We start from the raw sequence: 26,926 nt of genomic DNA on the forward strand, positions 1-26,926 counted from the left end.
ACATTCAGAAAACGAAGATCATGGCATCTGTTCCCATCACTTTATGGGAAATAGATGGGGAAACAGTGGAAAAAGTGTCAGACTTTATTTTTTGGGCTCCAAAATCACTGCAGATGGTGACTGCAGCCATGAAATTAAAAGACGCTTACTCCTTGGAAGAAAAGTTATGACCAACCTAGATAGCATATTCAAAAGCAGAGACATTACTTTGCCAACAAAGGTCCATCTAGTCAAGGCTATGGTTTTTCCAGTGGTCATGTATGGATGTGAGAGTTGGACTGTGAAGAAAGCTGAGCGCTGAAGAATTGATGCTTTTGAACTGTGGTGTTGGAGAAGACTCTTGAGAGTCCCTTGGACTGCAAGGAGATCCAACCAGTCCATCCTAAAGGAGATCAGCCCTGGGTGTTCTTTGGAAGGACTGATGCTAAAGCTGAAACTCCAGTACTTTGGCCACCTCCTGCGAAGAGCTGACTTATTGGAAAAGACCCTGATGCTGGGAGGGATTGGGGGCAGGAGGAGAAGGGGATGACAGAGGATGAGATGGCTGGATGGCATCACTGACTCGATGGACGTGAGTTTGAGTGAACTCCGGGAGTTGGTGATGGACAGGGAGGCCTGGCGTGCTGTGATTCATGGGGTCGCAAAGAGTCAGACACGACTGAGAGACTGAACTGACTGACTGACTGACAATATGGGGAAATATGAAGTTCATACTTGGGACTCACGAGTAACTGACTGTAAGCAAACAGGAAATGACAGCACATGCTAGGAAGGACGGCATGAGGAAATGAGAGAAGCCCTGCTTCCCCAGGATGGATGATACAGAACCAAATTAAAGCAAGTGAACAAACAGTGTCTTAATGCTAAAGAGATGCATAAACAAAGCTACATATTCATACAGCTCCCAAGAGCAGACAGGCAGGAATACTTGTGGCTCTCAGAGAAGGCTGAGTTGATGGAACAGATGATGGTGAGGGAAAGATGATCCATTTTCACCTTGGTTTCTTGTTCCTCCTTAGCTTGGCTGCCGCCTCGCCCTCATCAGACAGTTCCCTGTGTGGGACAGAGTATAGCAAACGTAATAAACCTCGAATGCGGGAAAGTCACATTCCTGACTCCCTCTTTAAATGATGACTCTAATACCTGGGGAAGGGGTAGGGCTTTGGCGATGGTATTTCCCCTACCATTCCATATTTTCATATTCTCAGAAGAACAAATGATACAGGAGTAGAAGGTGGGGCAGGGCTGGGAGGAAAAGAGGGGCAGGACAAGGAGAAAGAGAAAGGAGGATTAGGGTAGAGGAAAGAAGTGAGAGCAGAAAAGCATATTCATAGTAAACAAGTTGGATGGCAACACAGGAAACAAAGAGTTTTTTCTTTCTAACATGAAAAAAGGACGGTGGACTTCATTACTCTGAATTTTATCCACCCACACACCTGTCTCTGCCTCCCTCCCCTAGCCTGTCAGCTTCCAGGATAATGAAGTATCAGGGTAAATCAGGCAAGAGCATTTTGAGTGTGGACAGAAAAATCCACCTCAACCCCACCTCTTGCACCAGAACACTCTGAACTGCCATGAGTCTTCTCGGCTGGGAGGACTGCTAACAACGGTGAATTAATTTGGGCGTTTCACTGCAGAGGAGCAGAGGTGCCACCTCGCTGCATGAATGCAGTGTGCTGCTGGCTTCCGCTGGATCATCTGGGTATGTCCAGACATTACAGGCAGCAGGATCCTGGGGGCCAGAGCAGCCTGGGTGAGGGAGGGGGAATCCACGAGCCAGCAGGGAACAAAGACACAGGGGGTATCCCCAAAGAGCACACACACAGTAAAGGCCAGCTCCTGGGTCAGATTCATAGCTCAGGGGCACCCTGTCCATCTGGCAGCAGATGGCTGTTCTATTCTAGACTTGGCCATTCCCCTTGAGAAAACCTCTTCCGTAATGGTGTTCTCAGTCCCTTTCTCAATTTGCTCTTAGTGCTCAGACATCATCAGAACACACAACCAAGAGCAACGACGCAAAGATTCTCAGCAATATTTTGAAAGGAGAAGGAACACAGTTACTTGTTTATTTTATTTTTAATTAAAGGTGCTAACTGCAGAGGAAAGAGACCCGGAAAAACCTTTCTAATAACACAGACAGTACACCCTCCAGCGGGCTGCTCCTTCCCTCTTCCAGCCTAGCAAAGAAAAGGAAAGCTGAACAGGGTCTAGTGAATCAACTGAATTCACTCTCACAGGCATCACAGAGAAGCTGGAAAACCACTTTTCAGACCAAAAAGAGGTGTCAGAGGAAACCTGAGCCACCCTGAAACCTCAGTACTCTTCTCAGGGTACTAGTGTCTGAGAATGCTGACAAGATCACCCGGGAGAGCGGAAAAGACAGTGCTCTGGGAGGCTGGGCAGCAGGCCCAGCACTGTCCCTGGCCTGCTGTGCAGCCCTGGGCCAGGCGCTTGTCTTCTCTGAGTTCGAGTGTGCGTGCATGTGTGCTCAGTCATGTCCAGCTCTCTGCAACCCCATGGACTCCTCACCAGACTCCTCTGTCCATGGAATTTTCCAGGCAAGAATACTGGAGAGGGTTGCCATTTCCTAACCCAGGGGATCTTCCTGACCCAGGGATCAAGTCTGTGCCTCTTGCATCTCCTGAATTGGCAGGCAGATTCTTTTTTTTTAATGAATTAATTTTTTAATTTAAATTTATTTTTAATTGGAGGATAATTGCTTTACAATATTGTGCCGGTTTCTGCCATACATCAACATGAATCAGCCGTATGTATATACGTCCCCTCCCTCTTGGGCCTCCCTCCCACCTCTCACCTCATCCCACCCCTCTAGGTTGTCACAGAGCCCCAGGTGGAGCTCCCTGTGTTGCACAGCAACTTCCCACTAGCTGTCTGTTTTAGACATGGTAGTGTACATGTTTCAGTGCAACTCTCTCAGCTCGTCCCATTCTTCATCCCCCACTATGTCCGCAAGTCCACTCTCTCTGTCTGTGTCTCTATTCCTGCCCTGCAAATAGTTTATCAGTACCATTTTCCTAGATTCCATATATATGATAATATACAATAATCGTTTTTCCCTTTCTGATTTACTTCACTCTGTATAACAGGCTCTAGGTTCATCAACCTCATTAGAACTGACTTGCATTCATTCCTTTTTATGCCTGAGTAATATTCCATTGTATATCTGTAAATCAAATTATTTTCATTTTTATTGTTAACATACTGTACCTTTATAGCAAACCTTCAAGTTAGGTAATGTGAATCCTTTAACTTTTCTTGTTTTTCAAGATTGCTTTGGATAATCAAGGTTCTTTATGTTTCCATATAAATGTTGGAATCGGTTTGTCAATTTCTACCCCAAGAAAAGCCTGTTTGACTGGGGCTGCTTTAAATCTATATATCAACTTGGGGAGGACTGACAATACTGATTCTTTCAATCCATAAATGTTATTTATCTTTCCATTTATTTAGGTCTTTAACTTCTCACAGCATTGTTTCACAGTTCTTATGTACAGGTCTTTCAGATTTTTTTGTTGTTGTTAAGTTTATACCTGAATATTTTATTATGCTTTGCAATATAATCATAAAAGAATATTTTTAAGATCTTTCAATTTTTTGTTGCTGCTGTATAAAAAAATCAATTTCTGAATGTTGAGCCTTTAGTCTGTTAAATTCACTTCTTTCTTCTAAAGTCATCTTCTAGATTCCTTAACACTTTCTGTGTCAACAATCATGTCATCTGCAAATAAAAACAGATTTATTCCTTTCTCATTTTTAAGCCTACTTCTGCTTTTTCTTACTTATGGAACTCACTAGAATCTCCTTCCAGCATGAGGTTTAATAAAAATGCTGAGAGAGGGCACACTTGCCTTAGTTTAATCTTAAAAGGAACACTTCCAAATTTTTACCATTAATTATGAAATTTGCTTTTTATAAATGCCCTTTATTAGACTGTAGAAGTTCCCTTCTACTTCTAATTTGCCAAAATTAGAGTTATTATCACAAATGGATGTTAAAATTTTTTCCAACTTTATTGAGGTATAATTGACAAATAAAAATTGAATGTATCTAAGTGCAATGGAATCTGATATACATATACACTGTAAAATGATTACTACAATCAAGCTAATTAGCACACCTATCACTTCACATAGTTACTATGTGTGTGCTAAGAACACTTAAGATCTACAACTCACTTAGCAAATCCTAAGTATATAATACAGTATTATTATCTATGGCTACCACTCTACACAGGCTTCCCATGTGGTGCTGTTGGCAAGAACCCACCTGCCAATGCAGGAGACATAAGAGACACGGGTTCAACCCCTGGGTTGGGAAGATCCTCTGGAGGAGGTTGTGGCAACCCACTCCACTATTCTTGCCTGGAGAATCCCACGGACAGAGGAGGCTGGCAGGCTACAATTCACAGGGTCACAAAGAGTTGGACATGACTGAAAGTGACTTAGCACACACACACACCACACTACACATTAATCTCTAGAATTTATTCATCCCACATAACTGAATCCTTTGACCAACATCCCCCCATTTTCTCCACCTGGCAACTACCATTCTACTCTCCTTCTATGAGTTTGATTGTTTTTGAAACATATATTTCTCTTTTTTCTTGATCAGTCCAGCTAGATATTTGTTGATATTTTCAAAGAATTATTTTGGCTTTGTTATTTTTCTCTATCTTTGTCAGTTTCCTATTTCATTCATTCCTACTCTTATCTTTATTGTTTCCTTCTTTCTACTTACTTTGGGCTTACTTTTCTTTTTTCAGCTTCTAAAGGCGAAACCTTTAGTCACTGAATTAAACACTTTCTAATATGTGCACTTAAAGATATCAATTTCCCCAAAAGCATTGCTTTGGCTGCATCCCACAAATTTTCATTATTATTTGGCCAATAAAATGGACAGTCTAGAAGAAATGGACAAATTCTTAGAAATATACAATTCTCCCAAGACTGAATCAGGAAGGAATAGAAAATATGAGCAGGGCAATTACCAGTATAAAATCAAATTAGAAAAATAAATAAATAACTTACCAACAACACAAAGTCCAGGACCAGACAGCTTCACAGGTGAATTTAAACATTACCAAACACTTAAAGAAGAGTCAAATTATAACCCTATTCCCCAAAACCACAGAAGGAACATTTCTAGACTCATTCTATAAGGCCAGCACCACCCTAATTCCAAAGTCAGACAAAGATACCACACACATACACAAAAATTTACAGGCCAGGTCTTCCCTGGTGGCTCAGACGGTAAACAATCTGTCTGTAATGCAGGAGACCAGTGTTTGATCCCTGGGTTGGGAAGACCCGCTGGAAAAGGGAATGGCAACCCACTCCAGTATTCTTGCCTGGAGAATTCCACGGAGAGAGGAGACCTGGCAGGCTACAGTCCATGGGGCTGCAAAGAGTCAGACACGACTAAACAACTAACACACATACATCACTGATGAACATAGATGCCAAGTCCTCAACAAAAATATTAACAACCTAAATTCAACAAGACATTAAAAGAATCACACACCATGATCAAATGGGGTTTATCCCAGAGTCGCAAGTACGGTTCAATATCGGCATATCAATGTGATAGATCGTATTAACAAGTTGAAGAATAACAATCATATGCTCATCTCTCAATAGATGCAGAAAAAAACTTTTAAGGAACTTCAGCATGAAGTTTTTAAATCTTATTTTGATTTAAATAATCAAAATATTTTGATGTATTATCTAGCAAAGTTGCAATACTATATATTTTGAAATAAATTCTAGCAAAGTTGCAATACTATATAAAGAACACTCTTATACTCCAAATATTAACATTTTACCATCTTTGCTCCCTTTCCTCTCTTTCTCCATTTTTTTTTCCTGAACTATCTCTGAGCCAGTTACCAAACTGATGCCCTATCAATCCAAAACATGTGAGTGTATTTGTCACCAAAACCATCAATACTCTCTGCATAACAACAATTCAACTATCAAAACTAAAAAATTAACACTGATATGTGAGTACCCACACAACTTCGGACTCCATTTAGATTTCTCCCATCATTCCACTGAAGTCCTGTACAACAAAGGCTGCAGTTCACAATGGTACATTTCATGTAGAAGCCATGCCCCTTTCAATTCAGTTCAGTCGCTCAGTCGTGTCCGACTCTTTGCGACCCCATGAATCGCAGCACGCCGGGCCTCCCTGTCTATCACCAACTGCCGGAGTTCACTCAGACTCACGCCCATCGAGTCAGTGATGCCATCCAGCCATCTCATCCTCTGTCGTCCCCTTCTCCTCCTGCCCCCAATCCCGCCCAGCATCAGAGTCTTTTCCAATGAGTCAACTCTTCACATGAGGCCAAAGTACTGGAGTTTCAGCTTTAGCATCAGTCCTTCCAAAGAACACCCAGGACTGATCTCCTTTAGGATGGACTGGTTGGATCTCCTGGCAGTCCATGGGACTCTCAAGAATCTTCTCCAACACCACAGTTCAAAAGCATCAATTCTTCAGCACTCAGCTTTCTTTATAGTCCAACTCTCACATCCATACATGACCACTGGAAAAACTATAGCCTTGACTAGATGGACCTTTGTTGGCAAAGTAATGTCTCTGCTTTTTAATATGCTATCTAGGTTGGTCATGGAGAAGGCAATGGCACCCCACTCCAGTACTCTTGCCTGGAAAATCCTATGGATGGAGAAGCCTGGTAGGCTGCAGTCCACGGGGTCACTAAGAGTCTGACATGACTGAGTGACTTCACTTTCACTTTTCACTTTCATGCATTGGAGAAGGAAATGGCAACCCACTCCAGTATTCTTGCCTGGAGAATCCCAGGGACGGGGGAGCCTGGTGGGCTGCCTTCTATGGGGTCACACAGAGTCGGACACGACTGAAGCGACTTAGCAGCAGCAGCAGCAGCAGCTAGGTTGATCATAACTTTTCTTCCAAGGAGTAAGCGTCTTTTAATTTCATGGCTGCAATCACCTTAGAATCCTTCAATTTGGAACAGTTCCTCAGTCTGTCCTCGACTTTCAGGACCTTGTGAAAAATAGGCCTGTTTTTGGTCACTCTCCACTTCCTTCATGGAGTTATATTTTTACATTTTATCTGAGTTTACAGTTGCTTTCTGTGGGGCCTGATCCGAAAGAACTACTTCACCATTACCAGAAATGGAACCAAGATGGGGGTTCAAACCTCTTCTCACCACAGATAACACATAGAAAACCTGCCTATCTGACTAGCACGAGCATTCTCACCTCTACAAAATAGGAATAGCTCTGATAAGCAGCCTCGGGCTTCCCTGATAGCTCAGTTGGTAAAGAACCTGCCTGCGATGCAGGAGACCTGGGTTTGATCCCTGGGTTGGGAAGACGCCCTAAAGAAGGGAAAGGCTACCCACTCCAGTATTCTGGCCTAGAGAATTCCATGGACTGTATAGTCCATGGGGTCACAGAGTCAGACATGAGTTAGTGACTTTCACTTTCACTTTTTCTTTCACAGCATTTCATATAATTTTTCCAAATATCTATTTTATTATTATAATTAAGATAACACCTATATGGAGTTAAAGATCATATAATACATAAAAATATAAAGTAAAAAGAAAACCTCCCATATCTAACATTAAAAGAATTCTCCCTCATGAGCAGAGTCTCTCTATGCTTGACACACCAGTGATAAAGAAACTCTGGCTGAGAATCAGAAGATCTGAGTTTCCAATCCTGGTGCTACTGCTCCAAAAATGGCTTTAGGTAAGTCACTTATTCATGCAAAAAGTATTTACTTTGCTCTTGGTAGCATATATAACTCTCTGCATCTCAGTTTCCTTATTGTGAAATGCACATAACACTATCCATCTTTTCCATATGCCTCACAGGCAGGAAAATAATGATGTAATATTGTACGTTTGGGTGTGCTGAAAGTTAAAAGCATAATACAAATGTAATAATATATCAAGTATTAGACCTCTGGAAAAATCAACATGGAAATCAGAAGACTTAGTTGGAACACAGGAGACAAAGATAGATGTCGGAAGAATAACGGAAGAATCCATATTCTGCTTGGTTTTATATTATTATACTATCAACTACTGCATTGAACCAATGCAAACCATTTCCATTACCATATAAAGTTCTAAAGGAGAGTACTGATCCATATTATTTTACATAATATATATTCTTAACTGCCTCATATTAATGTTGTTAATTATTGATATTAATGTTGTTTCTATGGAATTAATACATAGCAACTAGCCTATGAAACAACAACAACAAAAAAAGTTTTAAAGCTAAAAAGAAATCCAGATAGGGAAGAGTTCTAACCAAACCAGAATGGTAGTGGCCTTGTGTGTGTGTTAGGCACTCAGTCGTGTCCAACTCTGCGACCCCATAGACTGTAGCTTGCCAGGCTCCTGTCCATGGAGTTCTCCAGGCAAGAATATTGGAGTGGGTTGCCATTTCCTTCTCTGGTAGTGGCCTTAGAGCTTGGGAAAAAACCCTGGAATTGCTTGTCATTACACAGATCTAAAAGCTGAAACCCAGGAAGCAGATTCTCTGACTCCAGGCCCCACAGAAAATTAAAATTCAAGCTTGAAATGCAATCCTGGTTATTTCACAGCCTAGGCTTTGCAGTAGGATATGGATTTTAATCACAACTGTCACTTACTAACCAGTGGCCTTGGACAAGTGACCACTCCCAAGCCTCACTCTCCTTATCTAAAAACTGAGGAATAATAACCCCAGCGATTCTGGGTTGTCATGAGGATTAAAGGGCTTAGCAAAGAACCTGGCACCTCACTGAGACTTAGAGGATGCTACCTGCTGGCATTATAGCTAAGACACTGCTCTTTTCACTACACTGCAAACTCTGATGGGGAAGGTTTCGGCCACCAGATGCATCATCACCACAGAGCTGGTGAGTGTCAGAAAGAATGGGGAAATTAATGCAGCTTGGCAAAATGTGCCCAGGGAGCAGAATGATAAATGCCTGAATAGTAGTAACTACGGAACTGCTCCCACAAGTCGCCATGCAGTAGCGGAATTTTCACCTTGAGGGCTGCAAAGGGAAATGCACCGTTTTCTCGCCTCTGTGATCTTGCCTTTACATCAGCATCTGAGGAATGGAACACTGCAGACCAGGAAAGATCTTTCTCTTTCAATGACCCTCAAGCTGAGACAACCAGAGGAGTCAGTGTTCTGTTTCCATCCCTCTTCCTCTAGAATGAATATATCACAACTCTGTTAGCAATCAGCAACTACCCACCTGCAGACCTGTCCAAGCCTGCTTCTAAGTAGGTGGAGCTCAGACCCCTAAGGATTCTCCAAGCACCTGCTGTGTGACCTAGCCTCTTGCCCCCTGCCCATCAGGGTATGAGATTGCCCCCAAATCCTAAAATACAGTGTCTACTCTGCAGCACCATATGCTTTCCTCTGGAAGACCACCACACATGAGGTGATTAGATGCTAGAGTAAAACCAAATAGTAACAGGTGACTCAGACTTCTGAGGAGAGGTTTCCACTCAATTCCATAACTGGAATTGAAGCAACCACTGCTTTCGAGGCACTGTGTCATGCACGAAAGATACAGCCACAACCAAGACATGGTATTTGTCCTCAGGTAGCTTACATTTGAAACGGTAACTGGAGTTGTCTAAGGTAATCAACTGGGTAAGCTCTAATCTGAATCTTGTAAAGTCATACAACTTGGATTTGGAGGTAAGGGGGCTGGGGTTGAAATACTCCAAAACTCATCCATGTGATATCTTTTTGCCTTTTCATACTGTTGATGGGGTTCTCAAGGCAAGAATACTGAAGTGGTTTGCCATTCCCTTCTCCAGTGGACCACATTTTGTCAGACCTCTCCACCACGACCCATCTGTCTTAGATGGCCCTACACAGCATGGCTCATTGCCACTATGAATGGAAATGGAAGCTCAAGAAAGGACGCTGAGCAATTAAAATAACTCCTCCCAACTCTTCAAAGGTACATTTCACTGTCCCAGCTTTAAAGTGGCAGTTTTGGGGGAAGAACGGGCACTAGTCTGTGCCCAGACACCAAAGAGGGGAGAATGAACTTCACAGGTTCTATCTCCTCTGGCATAATCTGGCCGCTTAGGAGGTGGTGGTGGTGAGCACAATTCTCAGTCACCTCTTTGCCCTGTAGCCTGAACAACCACTATCCAGTCACCTGGATGTCCATTCTTCCATGATACTGCCACAGAGCCACTGTGTAGCTCTGCCGCTTCCCAGCTGTGTCCTCAGATAAGTTACTTCCCCAAGCTTTGATTTCCCCATCTACGAATGGGAATAACATAGTATACGCTTCGTGGGAATACGGTAAGAATTGAAAGGGTTGTTTATACAGTGTATGATGGAAGGCACATAGTCAATGTTCAACAAATAGAAGCCATTATTATTTCTTAAAAATCCTAAAAAAAAAAAAAATCCTAATGTTCCCCATCATATCTTTCTTAATTGCCAATCTCTGCTCAAACCCAAGCCTGCCAACACCATCCCCAGGTTTATCATCTCAGAAGCAACCAGCCACTTCCCATAGATCTTTCAGGAGCCTAAAAGGCTTGATCTTCTCACCTACCAAACTCAGTCTCCCCCAGACTGCAAATTGCATCTCCTATGAGAAGCTCTCCCAAAGACTCAAGATGCCTGGCCAACAGCTCTTCTGTGACACTGCCCCTAGATCTTTCTGCTCTCAGGGTCTCAGCTCTCACCTGTAGGAGATTCAGGCCATCAGTCACATCCCATTTTGAAAGCTGTAGAACTCTGTGTCCTCCCTGTTGTCACATTCTAAGTCCACAGCTCAAATGCACTGACAGGTAATAATGGATAAAGAGGAACCCAAGAATCATGGAAACGATTCATATCAAACTCAAGCTCTATGATAACTGACAACAATTTCCAAAGAGATGTAAGAAATGGAAGTTGCCTGAAAACCCACAGAAGACTGGATATGACAATGAAATCAACCAGCTTAACTAACATTTGTTTGTTGCTTCATGGTTATAAAATACTTTCACATTCATAACATCATTTTGACAACCACTCGAAGAAGCAGGCCTAATAAGCAGTATTATATCTGACAGATGCAAAATCAGAGACTCAGAGCAGTTTGCCCAAAAATCAAATGACAATGTAAAGTCACTTGATTCTCCCAATTCCTTCTCCTACTGGTTGCTCCTTCACACAGACTCTTATCCTCAAATGATGTGCATGCTCTAGGTTAGTAATGAAATAAAAAAAAAAAAGCAAAAAACCTTACCCAAAAGGGCTCCCATGGACATAAAACCAGAGAAGACACTCAACAATGACTAAATTATCTTTCTAGAGTGAGGAACTTTCCTCAAGCAATCCCAGCAGTGCTGGCTACAGCGACACATATATTTTGATCAGCAGCCATGAACAACTGTCCCCAGCCAGCTGGATCTCCTGAAGTGGCACCTGGAAGGTCCTAATGGCAGTGACAAGCAGCCCCCAGCACCTCCGAGTGGCTTCGACTCTGCCTCCTGCTCTCCTTTCTCCTTGCACTTTTGGCCCCTCTGAAGAGCCAGAAGATTCACGGCTGATTGTCACAGCAGCTGCTCTTTTCACAGAGACATCTCTGACTCCTTCCATTTCTGCTACCACAGTCAGTCTCCCCATCTTGGATGACACCAGGCATCCAGTAAAAAAAAGCTCCCATACAAATAGCAAGCTGCAGATGCAGGAGGTGGCGGCCACCACCTGCAGAACTCCCACAGACAGAACCACTGCATCACAGAAGGGAATTACAGAATCACACAAAGACTAACTTCTTCCTTCTAGTCATAATTGGGTGGTCCCACTACCAAATGACCTGGCGTCTTGGGGTTCTTAAGGCTACATGCCAAAAGAAAGGCCTGGTTTTGCTTCCTTGGAAGTGATGAGAATGTTTTCTGTTTACCTACCTCATGGGGATCCTACCAGCCAAGGCTGCAGCAGCTCAGGACACTGGAGGCAAAGAAGAGTCTGGAACTGGATGGGATTAACCTTGGGGAAGAGGGGTAACTACAGGGTTGGTTCCTAAGGCAACCATTCAGTATAACATATCCAAAGGAACTGGCAGAGAGAGGCTTGATTCAGGCCATTGCCAATACCAAAGAAGGCCTCCAGCAGGAAGCTCAAAGCAGTGATAACCCTTGGAATTAAACACTTGACACTCTACTGGGGAACCAGCCATTCCAAACAAGGTCCCAAACAATGACCAGGGGTCCAGGACACAGAATCTATTCCCTGGGGAATGAGACTGGCAAAATCCAGGTGCTGCTCTGGGTAAGCTTCCTGTCCCAGTTCTCTGCTAGAACTGGCAGAGAGATGCAGCTGTCTGGACTGGATCAGTGTGGGAGGGAGAAGGCATTTACAAAAGGCAAAAGGAAGGCCAGAGTTCATCACAGCCAAGAAGCCAGGCCTCCAGCAGCCTACCAAATTTCAGAGCTGGAATCTCAAGAAGTCTCAGGGACAAGGGAGGTGGAGAGAAAGGGGAAAGCAGCTCAACAGAGTCAAGGCAGGTGGGTAATGACACCAGATGAAGAAAAACTTTGAAAGAAAAGACAAGTCTGTCAAGCTGGATGGCAGGAAAACTGAGATGAATACAAGACATCACCCTTGTTACTCACTGGGGGTGGGGGGAGCGGGCAGTAGTTGTCCAAGCAGCCAAGGGCAAAGGAAGGCAGAAGAACCAATCCATGCAAAGACCCAGAAGAATCAAACCACATGATAATTTCTCTGGTTTGGCCACGATGAGTTGCAAAGTGTGAGGGAGAGAGCGATAGAAGGTGAAGTTGGATATTGACAGGGGCGGGATCAATCTCTTAGGACAAGTCAGAGATTCTGGACTTCATCCTGTATGGGAAGCCATTAAAAAGTACATTCATCCCCATGACAATTATTTGCTGATGACCTACTAGGTGTGCTAGGCACCAGTTAAGGTGATGGAGACACAGTGGTGAACAAGGCCAACAACAATTCTGAAACTCACGCTCTAATAACCGCATTCTTGGCACACTGGCTGTGGGGATTAGAGACTCTGTTTCTTGTACCTCTTGAGGGCAGAGGTTGGGTTTCATTCTCCACTATATCCTGAAGGCTCAGCTAAGTTTCTGCCATATAAAGTTTTCCAATTGGGTTTCCAATAAGTGTTTATTGTGGTAATGGATGCTTTCTGTATTTTTTTAAAATGTTTTTAAAAAATAAGATCCTAACATGGTCAGATTTATATTTTAGTTCATTATTTTGGCAGCTGGGTCCAGGCAGCCAGAATAAGCCCAGCTAGAAACAAGGGGTTCTCAACTAAGGGGTGGTCATTGTCATCAACAGATAGCAGGGGTCCAAGCTACAGGAACAGTGGTGGAGATGGAGGTAGTTTTAGTCCCCTGGATGACTGATTCACTTACAGCTCACTCAGCCTTCACAGACTGTATAGTCTCTCATCAAACCACTGCAGCCTTCTTTGAACCCTCATTGGCTCCTGTTTTCACTCTAAACCTCAGCATGATTTACTTTTACCCTGGGACAGCCCAGTTTTCAAGGTCAAAGGCAACAGTAGAGAGCTTGGTCAGCTCCAGGGTGACCCTGGGCACAGCCTGGGGCAGTCGTAATGCTGCAGAGTGTGGTGGTGACACATGAGGTCACTGGGACTTTAAATCAGCCCTGATGAATTTCCTCTGCTGCTGAGAGGAAGCACTGGAAACATCCTTGCTGCAGATGCTGATGGCTACTTCAAAAGACAGGAATTCACACTCCCAGGAACTGCATGGAGATTGGCCATAGATTCCCAAGTACCTGGCCTCCAGTATTTCTACTGGTTATGATTCTAAGGGCTTCCTTCATAGCTCAGTTGGTAAAGAATCCGCCTGCAATGCAGGTGACCCCGGTTTGTTTCTGGGTTGGGAAGATCCGCTGGAGAAGGGATAGGCTACCCACTCCAATATTCTTGGGCTTCTCTTGTAGCTCAGCTGGTAAAGAATCTGCCTGCAATGTGGGAGACCTGGGTTCAATCCCTGGGTTGGGAAGATCACCTGGAGAAGGGAAAGGCTACCCACTCCAGAATTCTGGCCTGGAGAACTCCATGGACTGTATAGTCTCCCTGGGGTCGCAAAGACTTGGACAGGACTGAGCAACTTTCACTTTCACGATTCTAAGAAGTTTTGCCACAAGATCTAGGATGGTTCTTTGTAGCTCCTAAGATCTCAAGTGATTAAGACAGAAGAGCAGCTCTGATTCAAACTTATAATAAAACATGTGTCTGAAGTACAGAGTAGCTCGCATGTTATGAACCCAATAGTAACTCTTTTGTACAGCACTTTACAGTTCATAAGAGCCCTTATACAGTTTATTTGCATCTTTCAATAATCCTGTGGGCAAGGTAAACTAGATATTATTACTCCCATTTTGTAGATGAGAAAACTAACACTTGGAGAGATTTTGACTGGCCCAAAGTCATATGGACTCTAGGTGACAGAGCAGAAATTCCAAACCAGGTCTCACTCCATATTCAAGCCTCTGTCCACCAGAGATCCAACTCCAGAAAGCAGTAGGGTTGACCGTGGTCATGAGTTAACATCTCTGTGCCAGTCCTCACTGAGGCCGGTCCTCTCTTTGCTGCTTTTCCTCATAAGACAAGGACCCAGTCTGGAGTCTGCAGAGTGCTACCAGGATGCACCCACTGCAGAGTAAAGCAAACTATCCCTCCCTGGAAGCCTCCTCACACTAACCTCATCACAGCAGCAGACAATTTGTCTTTTGATCTAAGCAAGAAGATTTACGCCCCCCAACAGGAGTTCTTGCACTGTGTCAGTGCACTTCTCCTGATGATTTACTTTGTACCAAGCCTGGCCCTAATTATATAAAAATAAATAAGACACTGTAGGCCCTCAAAGAGCTCCAGGTTGATTTAGAGATAGACAGATTAGTAAAGACTGTATTACTAATAAATATGGTTATTACAGCATCGGGTTAGCAACTTTGCCTTTTCTTTGTGAAAACTTGGCTCACAGCGCTGTGCCTGGCCCTCAGCAGGATGCAGTAAACACTGACTGGATAAATAAATGAAACTAAGATAAAACATGACAACAAATGGTGCACACACTTCAGTGAAAGCATTGCTCTTCTCCACCTTGAAACTTCCATCTTCCCGCAGCCCCTCTTCTCTTTATTCCTGTGCTGAAAGAAAAAGCATCCTTCTTTCCTGTTGGAACTAAGCCCTTCACAGCGATGTCCCTCTTCACCGTCATTGCATTGGCAGCCCTGTTCCAGCCACATCCCCCACCCGCCGCCCTTGCCTCTGTCCTCACAAGATTTCTCTCTTCCCTGCTCTCTGATCCTTGCGTTCAGGTTTCTGTCCCACCCCAGGTTCCCCGAGCTTATAAAACTAACTCCAACCAAGCTCTCCTTTCAAGTGTCTACGCTTGTCCTCAACCTCTTTTGACCACCGAATCTCCTGATTCTGTTGTTCACGCCTGCAGCCTGGGTTTCTCCTCAGCCTTCCATTTGTACCAAGTCCTTGCATTAGCTTCCACCTAAGCTTGTCTCTGATGTGTCATCCCCACTCCCCATCTCCAAATCCAGTGGTCTCGTCTCCGGTTCCCAGTTCCCTGACCTCCTGCTGAAATCCCCCGGGCTTCTGCGACGCTGCAGTCCCTGGCTCGCTTTCTCCCTGGCTCGCTTTCTCCCTCTCCTGTCAATAATCATCTCTATCTGGCTGCTCTTCCTCTGCTTTCCTCTTAATGCAAGTTCTTGCCAAGACTCCCCTGTTACTTCACATTAACTCCCTTGAGAACTAATTTAATGTCAAAGCTTCCAATTCAGGAAGCCTTTCCAGTCACCACCTCCCACCCCCACCACCCCACTCCACCCCACCCCAACCCTGTAGAACCCAAAAGAACCACAGGGACTGAAAATGCAAGAAAGCAAAAGGTCCCCGAGGGCAGGGGAAGGGATGGGATCAACAGAGTTTCAATGTCAGACTCTCTCACCGCCTCTGACACATTCTGCTTGTCCTGCAATGAACTTTTTACCTAGCCCTGCCACCAGCTCACAAGCTCCTAAGAGAGGACCTGTCTGTCCCACTCTGCTCTGCTGCCCCCATTCGGCTCATGGAGTGCTCAGACAGACAGACAGACATAAGCATCTGCTGGATAAAAGAAGAAAAACGAAAGATGAACACGCGTGAAGGCATAAACTGGTCAACTGTGAAACACTAAAAGACACTAAGGCTCGCCATCAACAGACTTCATAGGAAACTTCTCAGGCTGCTCGGGTGTTTTACAGATCTGCACATTTTCTGGCTTTGTTGGACATTTGATGCCCAAATGCCTGAGAACATGGAAGTGCTTACTCCAGAACTGGCCTGGGATTGAGAAGCACAGACTGTAGTGACAGAAAGGGAGAAGCTGAAGAGGAGCTGAGAGGGCCGCAGCCTCGGAAACCATCTCTTTCTCGATGTGTTCAATCACTAAATGTCCACTAAGCACCTCGGAGGTGCCGGGATCTGTGTCAGACACTGGGAACACGGCTTTGAACGAGATGATAAGGTCCTTGTCCTCCTGGATCTTATATAGTTCAGTGAGAAGAGGTGAATAAATACAAATAAATAAGAAAACAGCAGGCAGTAAATAAGCGCTTCTGCATCAGATCCTTGACCATAATTTCAAACAAGACAGCCCTGACTGGTGCCTCCTTCTCTCTCCTGAGTGTTCACACAAACAAATCCAGTTCCCTGCTTTGAGGTTTGTTTTGTGTTCTTCTCCCCCAGTTAGGTCAGCAGCTACAGCATAGATGTGCTAGCTTTTCTAATCTCCAATGAAACCCTGTTTGGATGAACACTGCCCCCTGCTTCTGGGGAGGCCTCTGAAACCACTCCCCCCAGACAGCTTGGGCAGCCAGACGCCGTGGTCTCAGAGACCTCCCGCCCCTTGAGAAGAGCCGTGATGCTGCGGATTACTTCCCGGACAGCTACTTGGGGATGCTTTTTCAGGTTGTGTTCCATTCTGTCAGAGCCCTCCGGACTCAGCTGATTGCTGGTGGTAGATTTCTGTGTTATTTAGGGCACCAAAGTCCCACAGTCTTGACACAAACTTAAAATTAGAAATGTATTAAATATAGGAAAGGAGGAAGGTCATTCAGGAAAGGCAGCCTTCTGAGGGAGATGCAGGACAAAGATGCCCTGGAAACTTCCAGGTTCATTAATGGGTTTTACACAGCATTCAAGTGGTATTTCTCCTTCAGAAATAACACTGTGGAAAGCGTAGGGGACTGGCTCAAACCTCAGCTAACACAGCTGAGTGAGTGACTCTGCAAACTAAAAATAGCTTCTTTCCCACTCATTCTGACAGATTTCACTTAGACCCTGTGCACAGGTTGATTCTCCAACAAACAGTTTCAGTCCTGTAGCAAAATGAGGGTTGGTGGCATTTGGGCTTGACAATTACCCAATCCCTGCTTCAACTTTTGTTTATTTCCGTGTTTCTTGCTCCAGTGGCTGCATATGTGCACACGTGCACATGTGCACTGAGCTCCCTGGCTGGGATCTGGTGCTCTTCAACCAGACGTGGGCAGAATTTAAACCAGGAACATGACTCAGGACCATGGCTGCAGACTGAGCCCAGAGTAAGGCTCTCAGAAACAGTGGGAAGCAGGCTCTTTGTCTCAGGTCTTCTCCTAATTCCCAGCAAGCCTCTCCAGGTCTCAGTTTCCTTACTTATAAAACAAGGATAAACATTCCTATTCTGGCCTACTTCACAGCATCACACTGGGATCAAGAGAGATAACGCACATGAGAGTTACTTTCTTTTAGACAGGACTCCTACCAGAAGGATGGATGGCAGTGATGGAACAAGTGAAACAGGCAGCCAGACTATAAAATTCAGCTGGACCACTGGACGGGGCAGCCATCCCACCTGTACCAGGAGCTAAAAGCAGATCCAGATTCAAGGCTTTAGTTCATGTTGTCCCCTCTGCCCGGAACATCCTTCTCCCTTTGCTAAACTCCTACCCATCTTTAAGAACCCAGCCCAAACACTTTTCTTGGTTAGTGACTTCAGAGTAAATCATTCCATCTTCACTGCTCCCTTGGCCTTTGGTACATACCTCCCACAGCACTTTTCACTCCACATGGTAAGGAATTTATTTACACGCTTGGAAATTCTTTGATGGCAAAGACTATTTTTTATCTTTGTGCCCACCTCCCCAGCCACCACCACTGTATGATCCAAAGCAAGCATATGGTAGGTGCCAACCAATGTTCCCCAGGTTGCCTACAGAATGGGCAAGAGCCCAAGAAGGGGATAAACCCAAGAGACATGCACAAAGGTGGGACAGCACACACAGATCCAGTGGAGGGTGTGACAGGAGGGGGATGGAGGAAGGTGGAGGCACCAAGGTCTGCTGTTACCAGCAATAAGGTCACAGCCACAGGGACAGGGGTCAGAGCCGAACTGCAAGTCCTGGGAGGGCCAGGTGGGAGCATTCAAGTCCCAGTGACCTAAACTGGAACAGGAGGCCCTGGGGATGAGGAACAAGGGCAGAGAACAGAGCCAACATTTCCAGATCTGCCAAAGTTGGGCCAGCAGCTCGGGCTTGAGTGACCTTGGCTATGACACCTAGGGACTCTGGAGGCACGGATCATTACAAATTTAAGTAATGATCATCTCCTTAAAATAAGAATCAGAGATGGAAGAGACTGTAAGAGGTATAAGAAACTTTAGGAATCACCTGGTCTAACAACCCTAACCTATATATTGGAGAACTAAGGGTACACGAGGAATGGGGTTTGTCCAAGTTCAACCAGTCAGGGCAGAATCGTGGGGCTTCCCTGGTAGCTCAGCTGGTAAAGAATCCACCTGCAATGCAGGAGACCCTGGTTCAATTCCTGGATGAGAAAGATCCTCTGGAGAAGGGATAGCCCAGTATATTGGGCTTCCCTGGTAGCTCAGACGGTAAAGAATTCACCTGCAATGTCGGAGACCTGGGTTCAATCCGTGGGTTAGAAAGATCACCTGGAGAAGGGATCAGCTACTCACTACAGTATCCTGGCCTAGAGAATTCCATGGACAGAAGAGCCTGGCAGACAACAGTCCATGGGGTCACAAACAGTTGGACACGACTGAACGACTCTCCAAAAAAGGCGGGAGGTGGGTACAGGAGGAAACGGGTTTTCCCAAGTTTACCCAGTCAGGGAAGAATCATGGCTAGACCCAGGTCTTCTGAACCCCAAGCTGGACCTTGTCCCCCCAGAGGCTGTTGACCTTCAGTCAAGAAAGTCTCCTGATGGTTCTACTAACATAACAGGTACCCTACTCTAGCTGCTTCAGAATCTTGGGGGAGCCCCACTGAACCCACTAAGTGAGTGCAGATACTTCTGCCCTACTGGGAAGTGTGGGTTTCTACCTTTGGGTGGAGTTTGGAACCAGTGTTCCACAGGAAATGAACAGAGAGTAGCCCCACCAGGAACTTAGAAAGCAAGAGGCTGCTGGCAGGGAGCAGATAAACCAGTTCACACACACCCTACCCTGACATGTGCATGGGAGTGATCCCAACCATTGTGCTCACCCTGGAATTTTCCAAGAGTGGTTAGAGAGGGCCAGTACCTAAGGCAAAGCTGAAAGTGCACGAAACACAGTCTTCAGTATGTAAGAACACTGAGCCACGGCCTGTCTGGTCTGAAATCTCAGTCTTTCTCAGGCTAAAGATAAGACAGGGCTCAGAAGAAAAGAACCGGGACTCTCAAAGAATCAGAGATCCTGATTCCCAGAACTTCCCTGCAGGTGAGCATACACAGGCAACGTTGTTTCATGTCTACAGAAAGTATGAGAACTTCAAGTCCAAGTCCCAGCCCCACAGTTTACCTACTGTGTGATCCAAGGCCAGTGACTAACCCATCAGTCTCCTTATTTTTACCACAGTGATTATAACATCTGTGCCCAAGTTTATTGTAAAAATGAAAGAATAAATGTAAAGCATTTAGCACGCTTTCTGGGCCGTGATAACCACCAAGTTACACAGGATTTATTTGCCTTCCTTTGTTCATGGGAGGGGTCAGTCAGACCGGAGTCCAGCTGTGTCTACCTGTGCTTTCCTCTCCCACTTGGTTGTCTCTCTGGATCCTCCTGGGCAGACATCCTACCTGAGGCCTCAGCCCAGATAGCTCCCTCCTCCCTCTGTTCATCCCTGGACGTAGCAGAAGGTAACAGGTCAGCTACGGGCCACTCCAGTCCTTGAAGGTCAGGAATCATCAGCTTAGTCCAAGGCTGTTCCTGTCTCCCCAGGTATCTGTGCACCTCCCTGGCCAAGCCTCTACCAGGGTATCCCCCAGTTTATTACAGCTCTGGTCTTCCCTAAGGTGAACCCACTCCTAGCAGCTTACAGCTCTGGGCCTCCGGCAATTAGCTGCCTGAGCAGCCAGACCTGGACATCAACAGCAGAGAGAATTCCCAGACCCAATTTACCAACAGGAAATGACCTGGGGTCTGCGCCTGCAGTGAGACCAGTGAGTACACACACCAGTACCAGTTTCCCAGAGTCTGGAGAGGAAATGGAGGGGAGCACAGAAATGAAGCTGCTACAGGGCTCAGAGCTCAAGCTGACTCTTCACACCGCCCTGCCAAGAAGCTCAGTCAAAAATCACATCAAGGTGAGGCTCTCCAGCTATCTGCTTGCACTGCTACAGGGTTGCATAGCATGACCACGGCAGGGCATTCCAAGGCTCCAAAGGGGAAGAAGAGAAAGGACCCACAGGTACTGCATGCTGGGCAGATGCCAAAAACTTTGTGGTGATCTTCATTGATGACCTTCTGGGGTAGGTATTCTTGTCCTCGTCTTGCCAATAAAACTAGAGACTCAGAAAAATCCATGAAGCTGGTGTACCTCTGCTATGCTACCTGACCACTACATCTTAAGCATTCTGAGAAAGAAAAGGAAAGCAAAAGAGTCTGAAGCAACAGGTAACAAGCTCTCAGCACCTCCCTTGTTCAACAGACAGCACTAGCTCAAGCACTGCATTCCCTCCCTCACTGAAGTCAACGTCTCTCAAACACAATCTACAGAAATACAGCAAAAGCCATGAAGATGCCCATGGCCTTTGCCCCTGCAATGTCATCCCCAAGATTTTCCCTTCAAGAAACAATTCAACAGGCTATTTGCTGCAGAATTCACTATAGTGACCAAAAAAAAAAAAAAAAAAGAAATGACCTCAATGTCCAATATTCACAGAATGGTTTGGAAAACCCCAGAACCTTCAAACCATATAATATTAGACAGTCATTTTGAGTAATCTTCAAAGACCAAGAAGAAACAAAGCAAGGCATTTGTGATAAAATAAATGAAGTCTGAGTATAAAACATCATAAATGCCATCACTACAACTTTGTAAAGTGTCTACATGTGTATATACAAAAAAGGAATGTAGTTGTGTTAGGGTGGCAAGACAACAGGTGGTTTTATTACTAGCGTTATCGTATCTAAATTGGTATTGTTCAGTTCCTTTACAATGAAAGAAAAAGACAGACAGACAGACTCAACCCAGCACCAAGGAAAGACCCAGGAGGACCAGGGCTGGGATGTGAGGCAGAAATTGAGAACCGTCCTACATACCCAGAAGGAGGAGGCCAGGCAGGCCCCGGGGGAGGGGAAGCCCTCTAGGTATGGAGAGGGTTGTAATTAGTCTGATGCTAATTACAGAAGTCTCACTAGCTTATTAATTTTTTTGACAGACTCAATGAAGACTGAACTCCTACATGAAGCCAACTTGGGTTCAGAGGCACGTTTCCTGAGTGGCCATCCTCCTTCTTCTCAAAAACCTAGCCTTTTCTTTTTTTTTTTTTTTAAGGACAGCAGTAAAATAAAGTTTAGTAAGAGAAACACATACCCTGGAGAAATTAAGACTCCTGCCTTAAATGGAGGAATTCAAGACATTTCAGGGAACTAAAGGGGCTTGAATAAGCAACTGAACTACTGTGCTTTCTACACTGGGAAATATAAACAGAAGAGCAAACTACTCAGCTTAGTAGTAGAGGCCCCTCTGATAAAGTTCCAACTCATCCTTCTGATATTACCTCATATTCCCCACCACAGACACCCCAGGCTCCAGCCAAACAGAACCACCAATGCTCCGCAAACAGCTTCCTCACTTCCCCACCCCGACCCTGCTCCAGCTGCAGTGCCCACCAGAAAGTCCTCCTTTCTCTCTCATTCCTGCTCAAGTCTCACCCATCCTCCAAGACACAGCTCAAGCCAGGCCCTCCACAAAGCCCAACCCAGCCCTGTACCCTGAATGCATCTCTCACCCTCCAAAGCAGACCCGGAGCCCCTGGAATCTCTAAAGGAGGCACAGACAGTCTGCCCTACAGTACAGGTATCTGGGTAACTGCCTTTTCTATCATATTCAACGTGAACAACTCAAAGTGAAGACCCCTTTAGGCTCCTATGTGGAACTCACTGTATGGCCTGGACTATAAGCACACAGTAGGTCTTCAGTGATCACTCCCCCAAATGACAAGGAAGAGAGACACATCACCTCTGAGGAAAGAGGTCACTTCCTACCTCGGTCGCTCCCGTTAAGCAAGGCAGACACGAAGGTGTGCCCTTCTGTGGCCTGGAGCCAGGGAGGGATGGATCCTGCTTCTCTGACTCCCAGCCTTCACGAGTCTCCACTGTCCTCCCCAGCTGCCCGTAGTCCGCTCGGCCCCAGGTAAACACCTTGCCAGTTACTAAAACAAAAACAAAACTTGAATTAAGGCTATATTCCACAGCTGTGCTCCCACGGGTAACCAAAGAACTACAAGGGAATGTGTGATCACTCATTTCAGTACCAGCTACCACGCAGCAGGGACCTTCCTATCTTCCTGTAAAGAAAGCGCACGCATGAGCATGTTTACAGATGAGGGAAGTGAGGCTCAGAGAGGTGAGATGTCTGACTTGACCAAGATCCAACAAGGGGTGAGTGCCAAAGCTGGGTTCCAAAGAGGCTGCTTCTACAGCCTGGGCTCCTGCCTTTGAGATGCAGACATGGCCACCGAGGATACTCTGACCGCTCTGTATGTAACACTTCTAACCCCCCTCCCCTTCCCCACACTCGCCTTGCACTTTGCAGGGGCATATGATATCTGTTCTTGGGCTCCCCTCCCTCTCATCCCATCCAGAGCCCCCCATCAGCCACTCTGCGGTTCCCCAGGCTCCTGATCTGCCCCAGGCCACAACCTCTCAGTGGCCCCTGGCACGCGTTTTCCCCTCCATGTAACACAGAGGACCTGCCCGAGTCTGTGCTCTTACCCACAGGAGCGATGCTAACAGCTCCAAGGTGAGTGCCTATGTGTGCTAGAGGGAAGGGAGTGAGAGGGAAAAAAAAAAAAAGACAAAATCATTTGGAGCCAGAAAAGCAGTCAGTCCCCCAGATGCACCACCTGGGGGCTGGCCAGTGCTAGAGACGACTGAAGAAAATGAAGTTTGGGAAAAAGGAACTGGCCTTTCTTCTCCCAGATAAGAGAGAATTCACCGAACTTACTCAGTTGTACCAAGTGCCACATTTGTTATTTCAACAGAAATGCAAAATCTGATGAGGCATAGATTATTAACAGATTCTCTGCAATAAATATGCATAACCATGTGCGCTGTATAAATTCTTTATACATGTTTGTTTTAACAAAGAAAAACTTTGCTTAAGAGACAAAACACCAAGTAATGCATATTAAATTCTAGACAAATCTACTACATACTCTGTGTTTTAGTCTCAGAGCTTCATCTGGCCCCGCATTCAACATATGGTTTATGGTGTCAGTGAAAAAACAACCAGAGAACTCACAGGGGAAATGTCAGAGTTGTGAAGGGGTACAGGGCTCTGCAGGAATACAGTTCTCAGGACCAGTCTGCTCACAGACACCAGCGTCGATACCGAGAAGTTCTTCCTGGCTTCCTCAAAGAGGGACCCAAGTCTGTGCAACACATGGGGTAGCAGATACATTACAAGAACAGGGAGCGGGTCCATTCAGATGTGCTGTTGCCACGGATGCCCTCTCCTTACATCATTCACCTGACAAACGGTGACTCAACCTTCCGAGTCCAGCTCATGGGTCCCAGTTCTGCAAAACTTTTCCTGACTTTTAAGCTCTCCTCAGAATGGAAGAAACCTCCTTCCTGCGAGCACCTTTATTACTGTACTCATCAACCACTATGATCCCATGAAACAGGTGAGAAAATTAAGGTTCAGAGAAGTGACCAGCCCTTGGTCACACAGTTAAGCCACATCTCCTTCTACTAGTCCATGACACCACTCTGCATTGATTATTCACACTGGCCCATATTGTCTCTTAACTCTTCCTTAACTTCTGCAGGATTAGCGGTGGGGGGTGGGGGGGGGAGGGGGAAGCTCAAGGGCCCAGGACCCACAAGGCATTCCCACCTGGCAAACTGTCCCTCTGCTTGAGCTGGCTGGGATTTACCACCAGGCTGCCTTAGCAAGAAGAGCCCCAAAAAGCCAGAGGATGAGACTGCTATTTCTTAAAGGACACTTGCATTCCTCTGCTGAGAAGAACTGGCAAGTTGCTAACTGCAAGACTACAGAAAGAACTGTGTTATCACAAACCCCACAGTGAATCCTTTCCTATCAAGTAAGACATCTTAGAACCTTCTCTGCTATTGATTACTGATGTCCAAGACAGGCAAGACTGCCAGAATATGGCGCTACCATGATTACATTTCCAATAGCAATTCAACCATTCCACTTATACAGCACTTTTCACCTTCAAAGCACTTTACAAAGATGAACTAATTAATCTCCATGCTCCCTGGGGATGCCACAGACATTTTATTAGAGACAGTCAGGCTGCCTGGATGGCCAGCCTTCGAGCACCAACCTAAGATTGCTCAGTCAGGTAAGTCCACTCCCTGAAGCTGTCTGTTTCTCCCCAAAATACATTTTGCATCGGAAGGCTCACAGGGGACAGAGGGAGGGATCCCTTTTTTCTTTTCCTTTAAGCTGACCACCTCTCAGGGGTCTAGCATATTCACAGATCATATCTCAATCAATCCTCATAAGAATTCTGGGAATTACAGATTATTAGGCTTATTTTACAGATAAGATTAGATGACTTGAGAGGTTAGATGACTTGATCAAGTCCATGAAACCAGCAGGTGATAAAAAGCAAAATTTAAACCTCTGTCTTCTGATTCTAAGACCAATGGCAGATTCAATGATTGCACAGCTGCTGTCACAAACTGATGAAACCTGGCTGATGAAACAGCCGTTCTCACAATGTTTGAAGAGGGGGAAAACTCAGATTAAATGGATATGTTCTGTGTACCATCCAGCTTTCTTCACTAGAATGGCCTCCTTCCCAGGAGACCATTCAGAACTTGGAACTACAAGCACTGAAATAAAGGCATTAAACAAAAGGATTACGATTTTTAGGTCACCTGAAGTAAAAGAAAACAATGAATCCACATACAAAAGACGTTCATTAATGCACGGTAGATAAATGTCTGCCTGCCTCGAGCTGAAGCACACTGGCAAATCCAAGGACATTCGGATCCCAAATGTATAACAAATGAATCTTTACATTATAGTAAATAATTGTACAGGGCTTCCCCAGTGGCTCAAGCAGTTAAGAATCTACCTGCAATGCAGGAGACGCAAGAGACGCAGGTTCGATCCCTGAGTTGGGGAGATCCTCTGGAGGAGGAAATGACAACCCACTCCAGTATTCTTGCCTGGAAAATCCCACGGACAGGGGTGTCTTGCAGGCTACAGTCCATGGGGTTGCAATGAGTCATACATAACTGAGCACACAGCACATCAGCATAAATAATTATATATTACTTATATAAAATAGATACATTAATATCATCCAACAAGTATAGGTGTGTGTCTCCAGATAAATGGGAGAAACTATATACACCTCAAAATAAAGTCAGCAAGTAAATTATAATTTAAAGGCACATCCACGTGAGATAACATAGGATGACCAAGAAACATACATGGCCAAGGGTCCCAGCACAGTGGAGAAAGCAACAGGACCAGATGAGCGGTATTGACAAGGAAGGTCTAGGGAACTTAGAGGGAGCGTTCCAAGTTGGAATTGTCCCAGCAGGCTTGATGGAACAGGTGGCATTAAGGTGAACTTTGGATAGGAAAAGAAAATGAGAACATTCTAGGAGCAGGGAGAGGGGAGAAGCAATGACAGAAATCCAAAAGCATAAGGTGGGCAGGTGGAGAGTGTGAGGGTCACGAGGCTGGGGGGTGGAGGCAAGTCAGGGTTGCCAGGCTGGGGCCACCACAGGGCAACACCAGGCTCAGGGTCTGGACCTGACATTCAAGACTTGCTTGCTTGCACTTCTATCAGCAAAATACTTTCAACATACCACTGATTATATATCCATATATATATATATATATATATATATATATATACATATATATATTTCTCTTGAGAAATTTGTATGCAGGTCAGGAAGCAACAGTTAGAACTGGACACGGAACAACAGACTGGTTCCAAATAGGAAAAGGAGTACGTCAAGGCTGTATATTGTCACCCTGCTGATTTAACTTATATGCAGAGTACATCATGAGAAACACTGGGCTGGAAGAAGCACAAGCTGGAATCAAGATTGCCAGGAAAAATATCAATAACGTCAGATATACAGATGATACCACCCTTATGGCAGAAAGTGAAGAGGAACTAAAGAGCTTCTTGATGAAAGTGAAGGAGAGAGTGAAAAAGTTGGCTTAAAACTCAACATTCAGAAAACGAAGATCATGGCATCTGGTCCCATCACTTCATGGGAAATAGATGAAGAAACAGTGGAAACAGTGTCAGACTTTATTTTTTGGGCTCCAAAATCACTGCAGATGGTGACTGCAGCCATGAAATGGAAAGATGCTTACTCCTTGGAAGCAAAGTT

The 26,926-nt window shown here is 45.1% G+C and overlaps 1 protein-coding gene across 2 annotated transcripts in view; it reads right to left on the reverse strand.

Moving 5' to 3' along the window:
• The window catches only part of SERGEF (secretion regulating guanine nucleotide exchange factor), a 248,107-nt gene that overhangs the window by 164,895 nt on the left and 56,286 nt on the right, over nucleotides 1–26,926 (reverse strand). For both annotated transcript variants that reach the window (XM_027563417.1, XM_027563418.1), the window contains exon 9: nucleotides 22,574–22,740. In XM_027563417.1, coding sequence (XP_027419218.1) covers nucleotides 22,574–22,740 — 167 coding nt within the window. The remainder of the gene's footprint in view (nucleotides 1–22,573; nucleotides 22,741–26,926) is intronic.

Source organism: Bos indicus x Bos taurus, chromosome 15 (assembly GCF_003369695.1).
Source record: "Bos indicus x Bos taurus breed Angus x Brahman F1 hybrid chromosome 15, Bos_hybrid_MaternalHap_v2.0, whole genome shotgun sequence".
Lineage (NCBI taxonomy): Eukaryota > Metazoa > Chordata > Mammalia > Artiodactyla > Bovidae > Bos > Bos indicus x Bos taurus.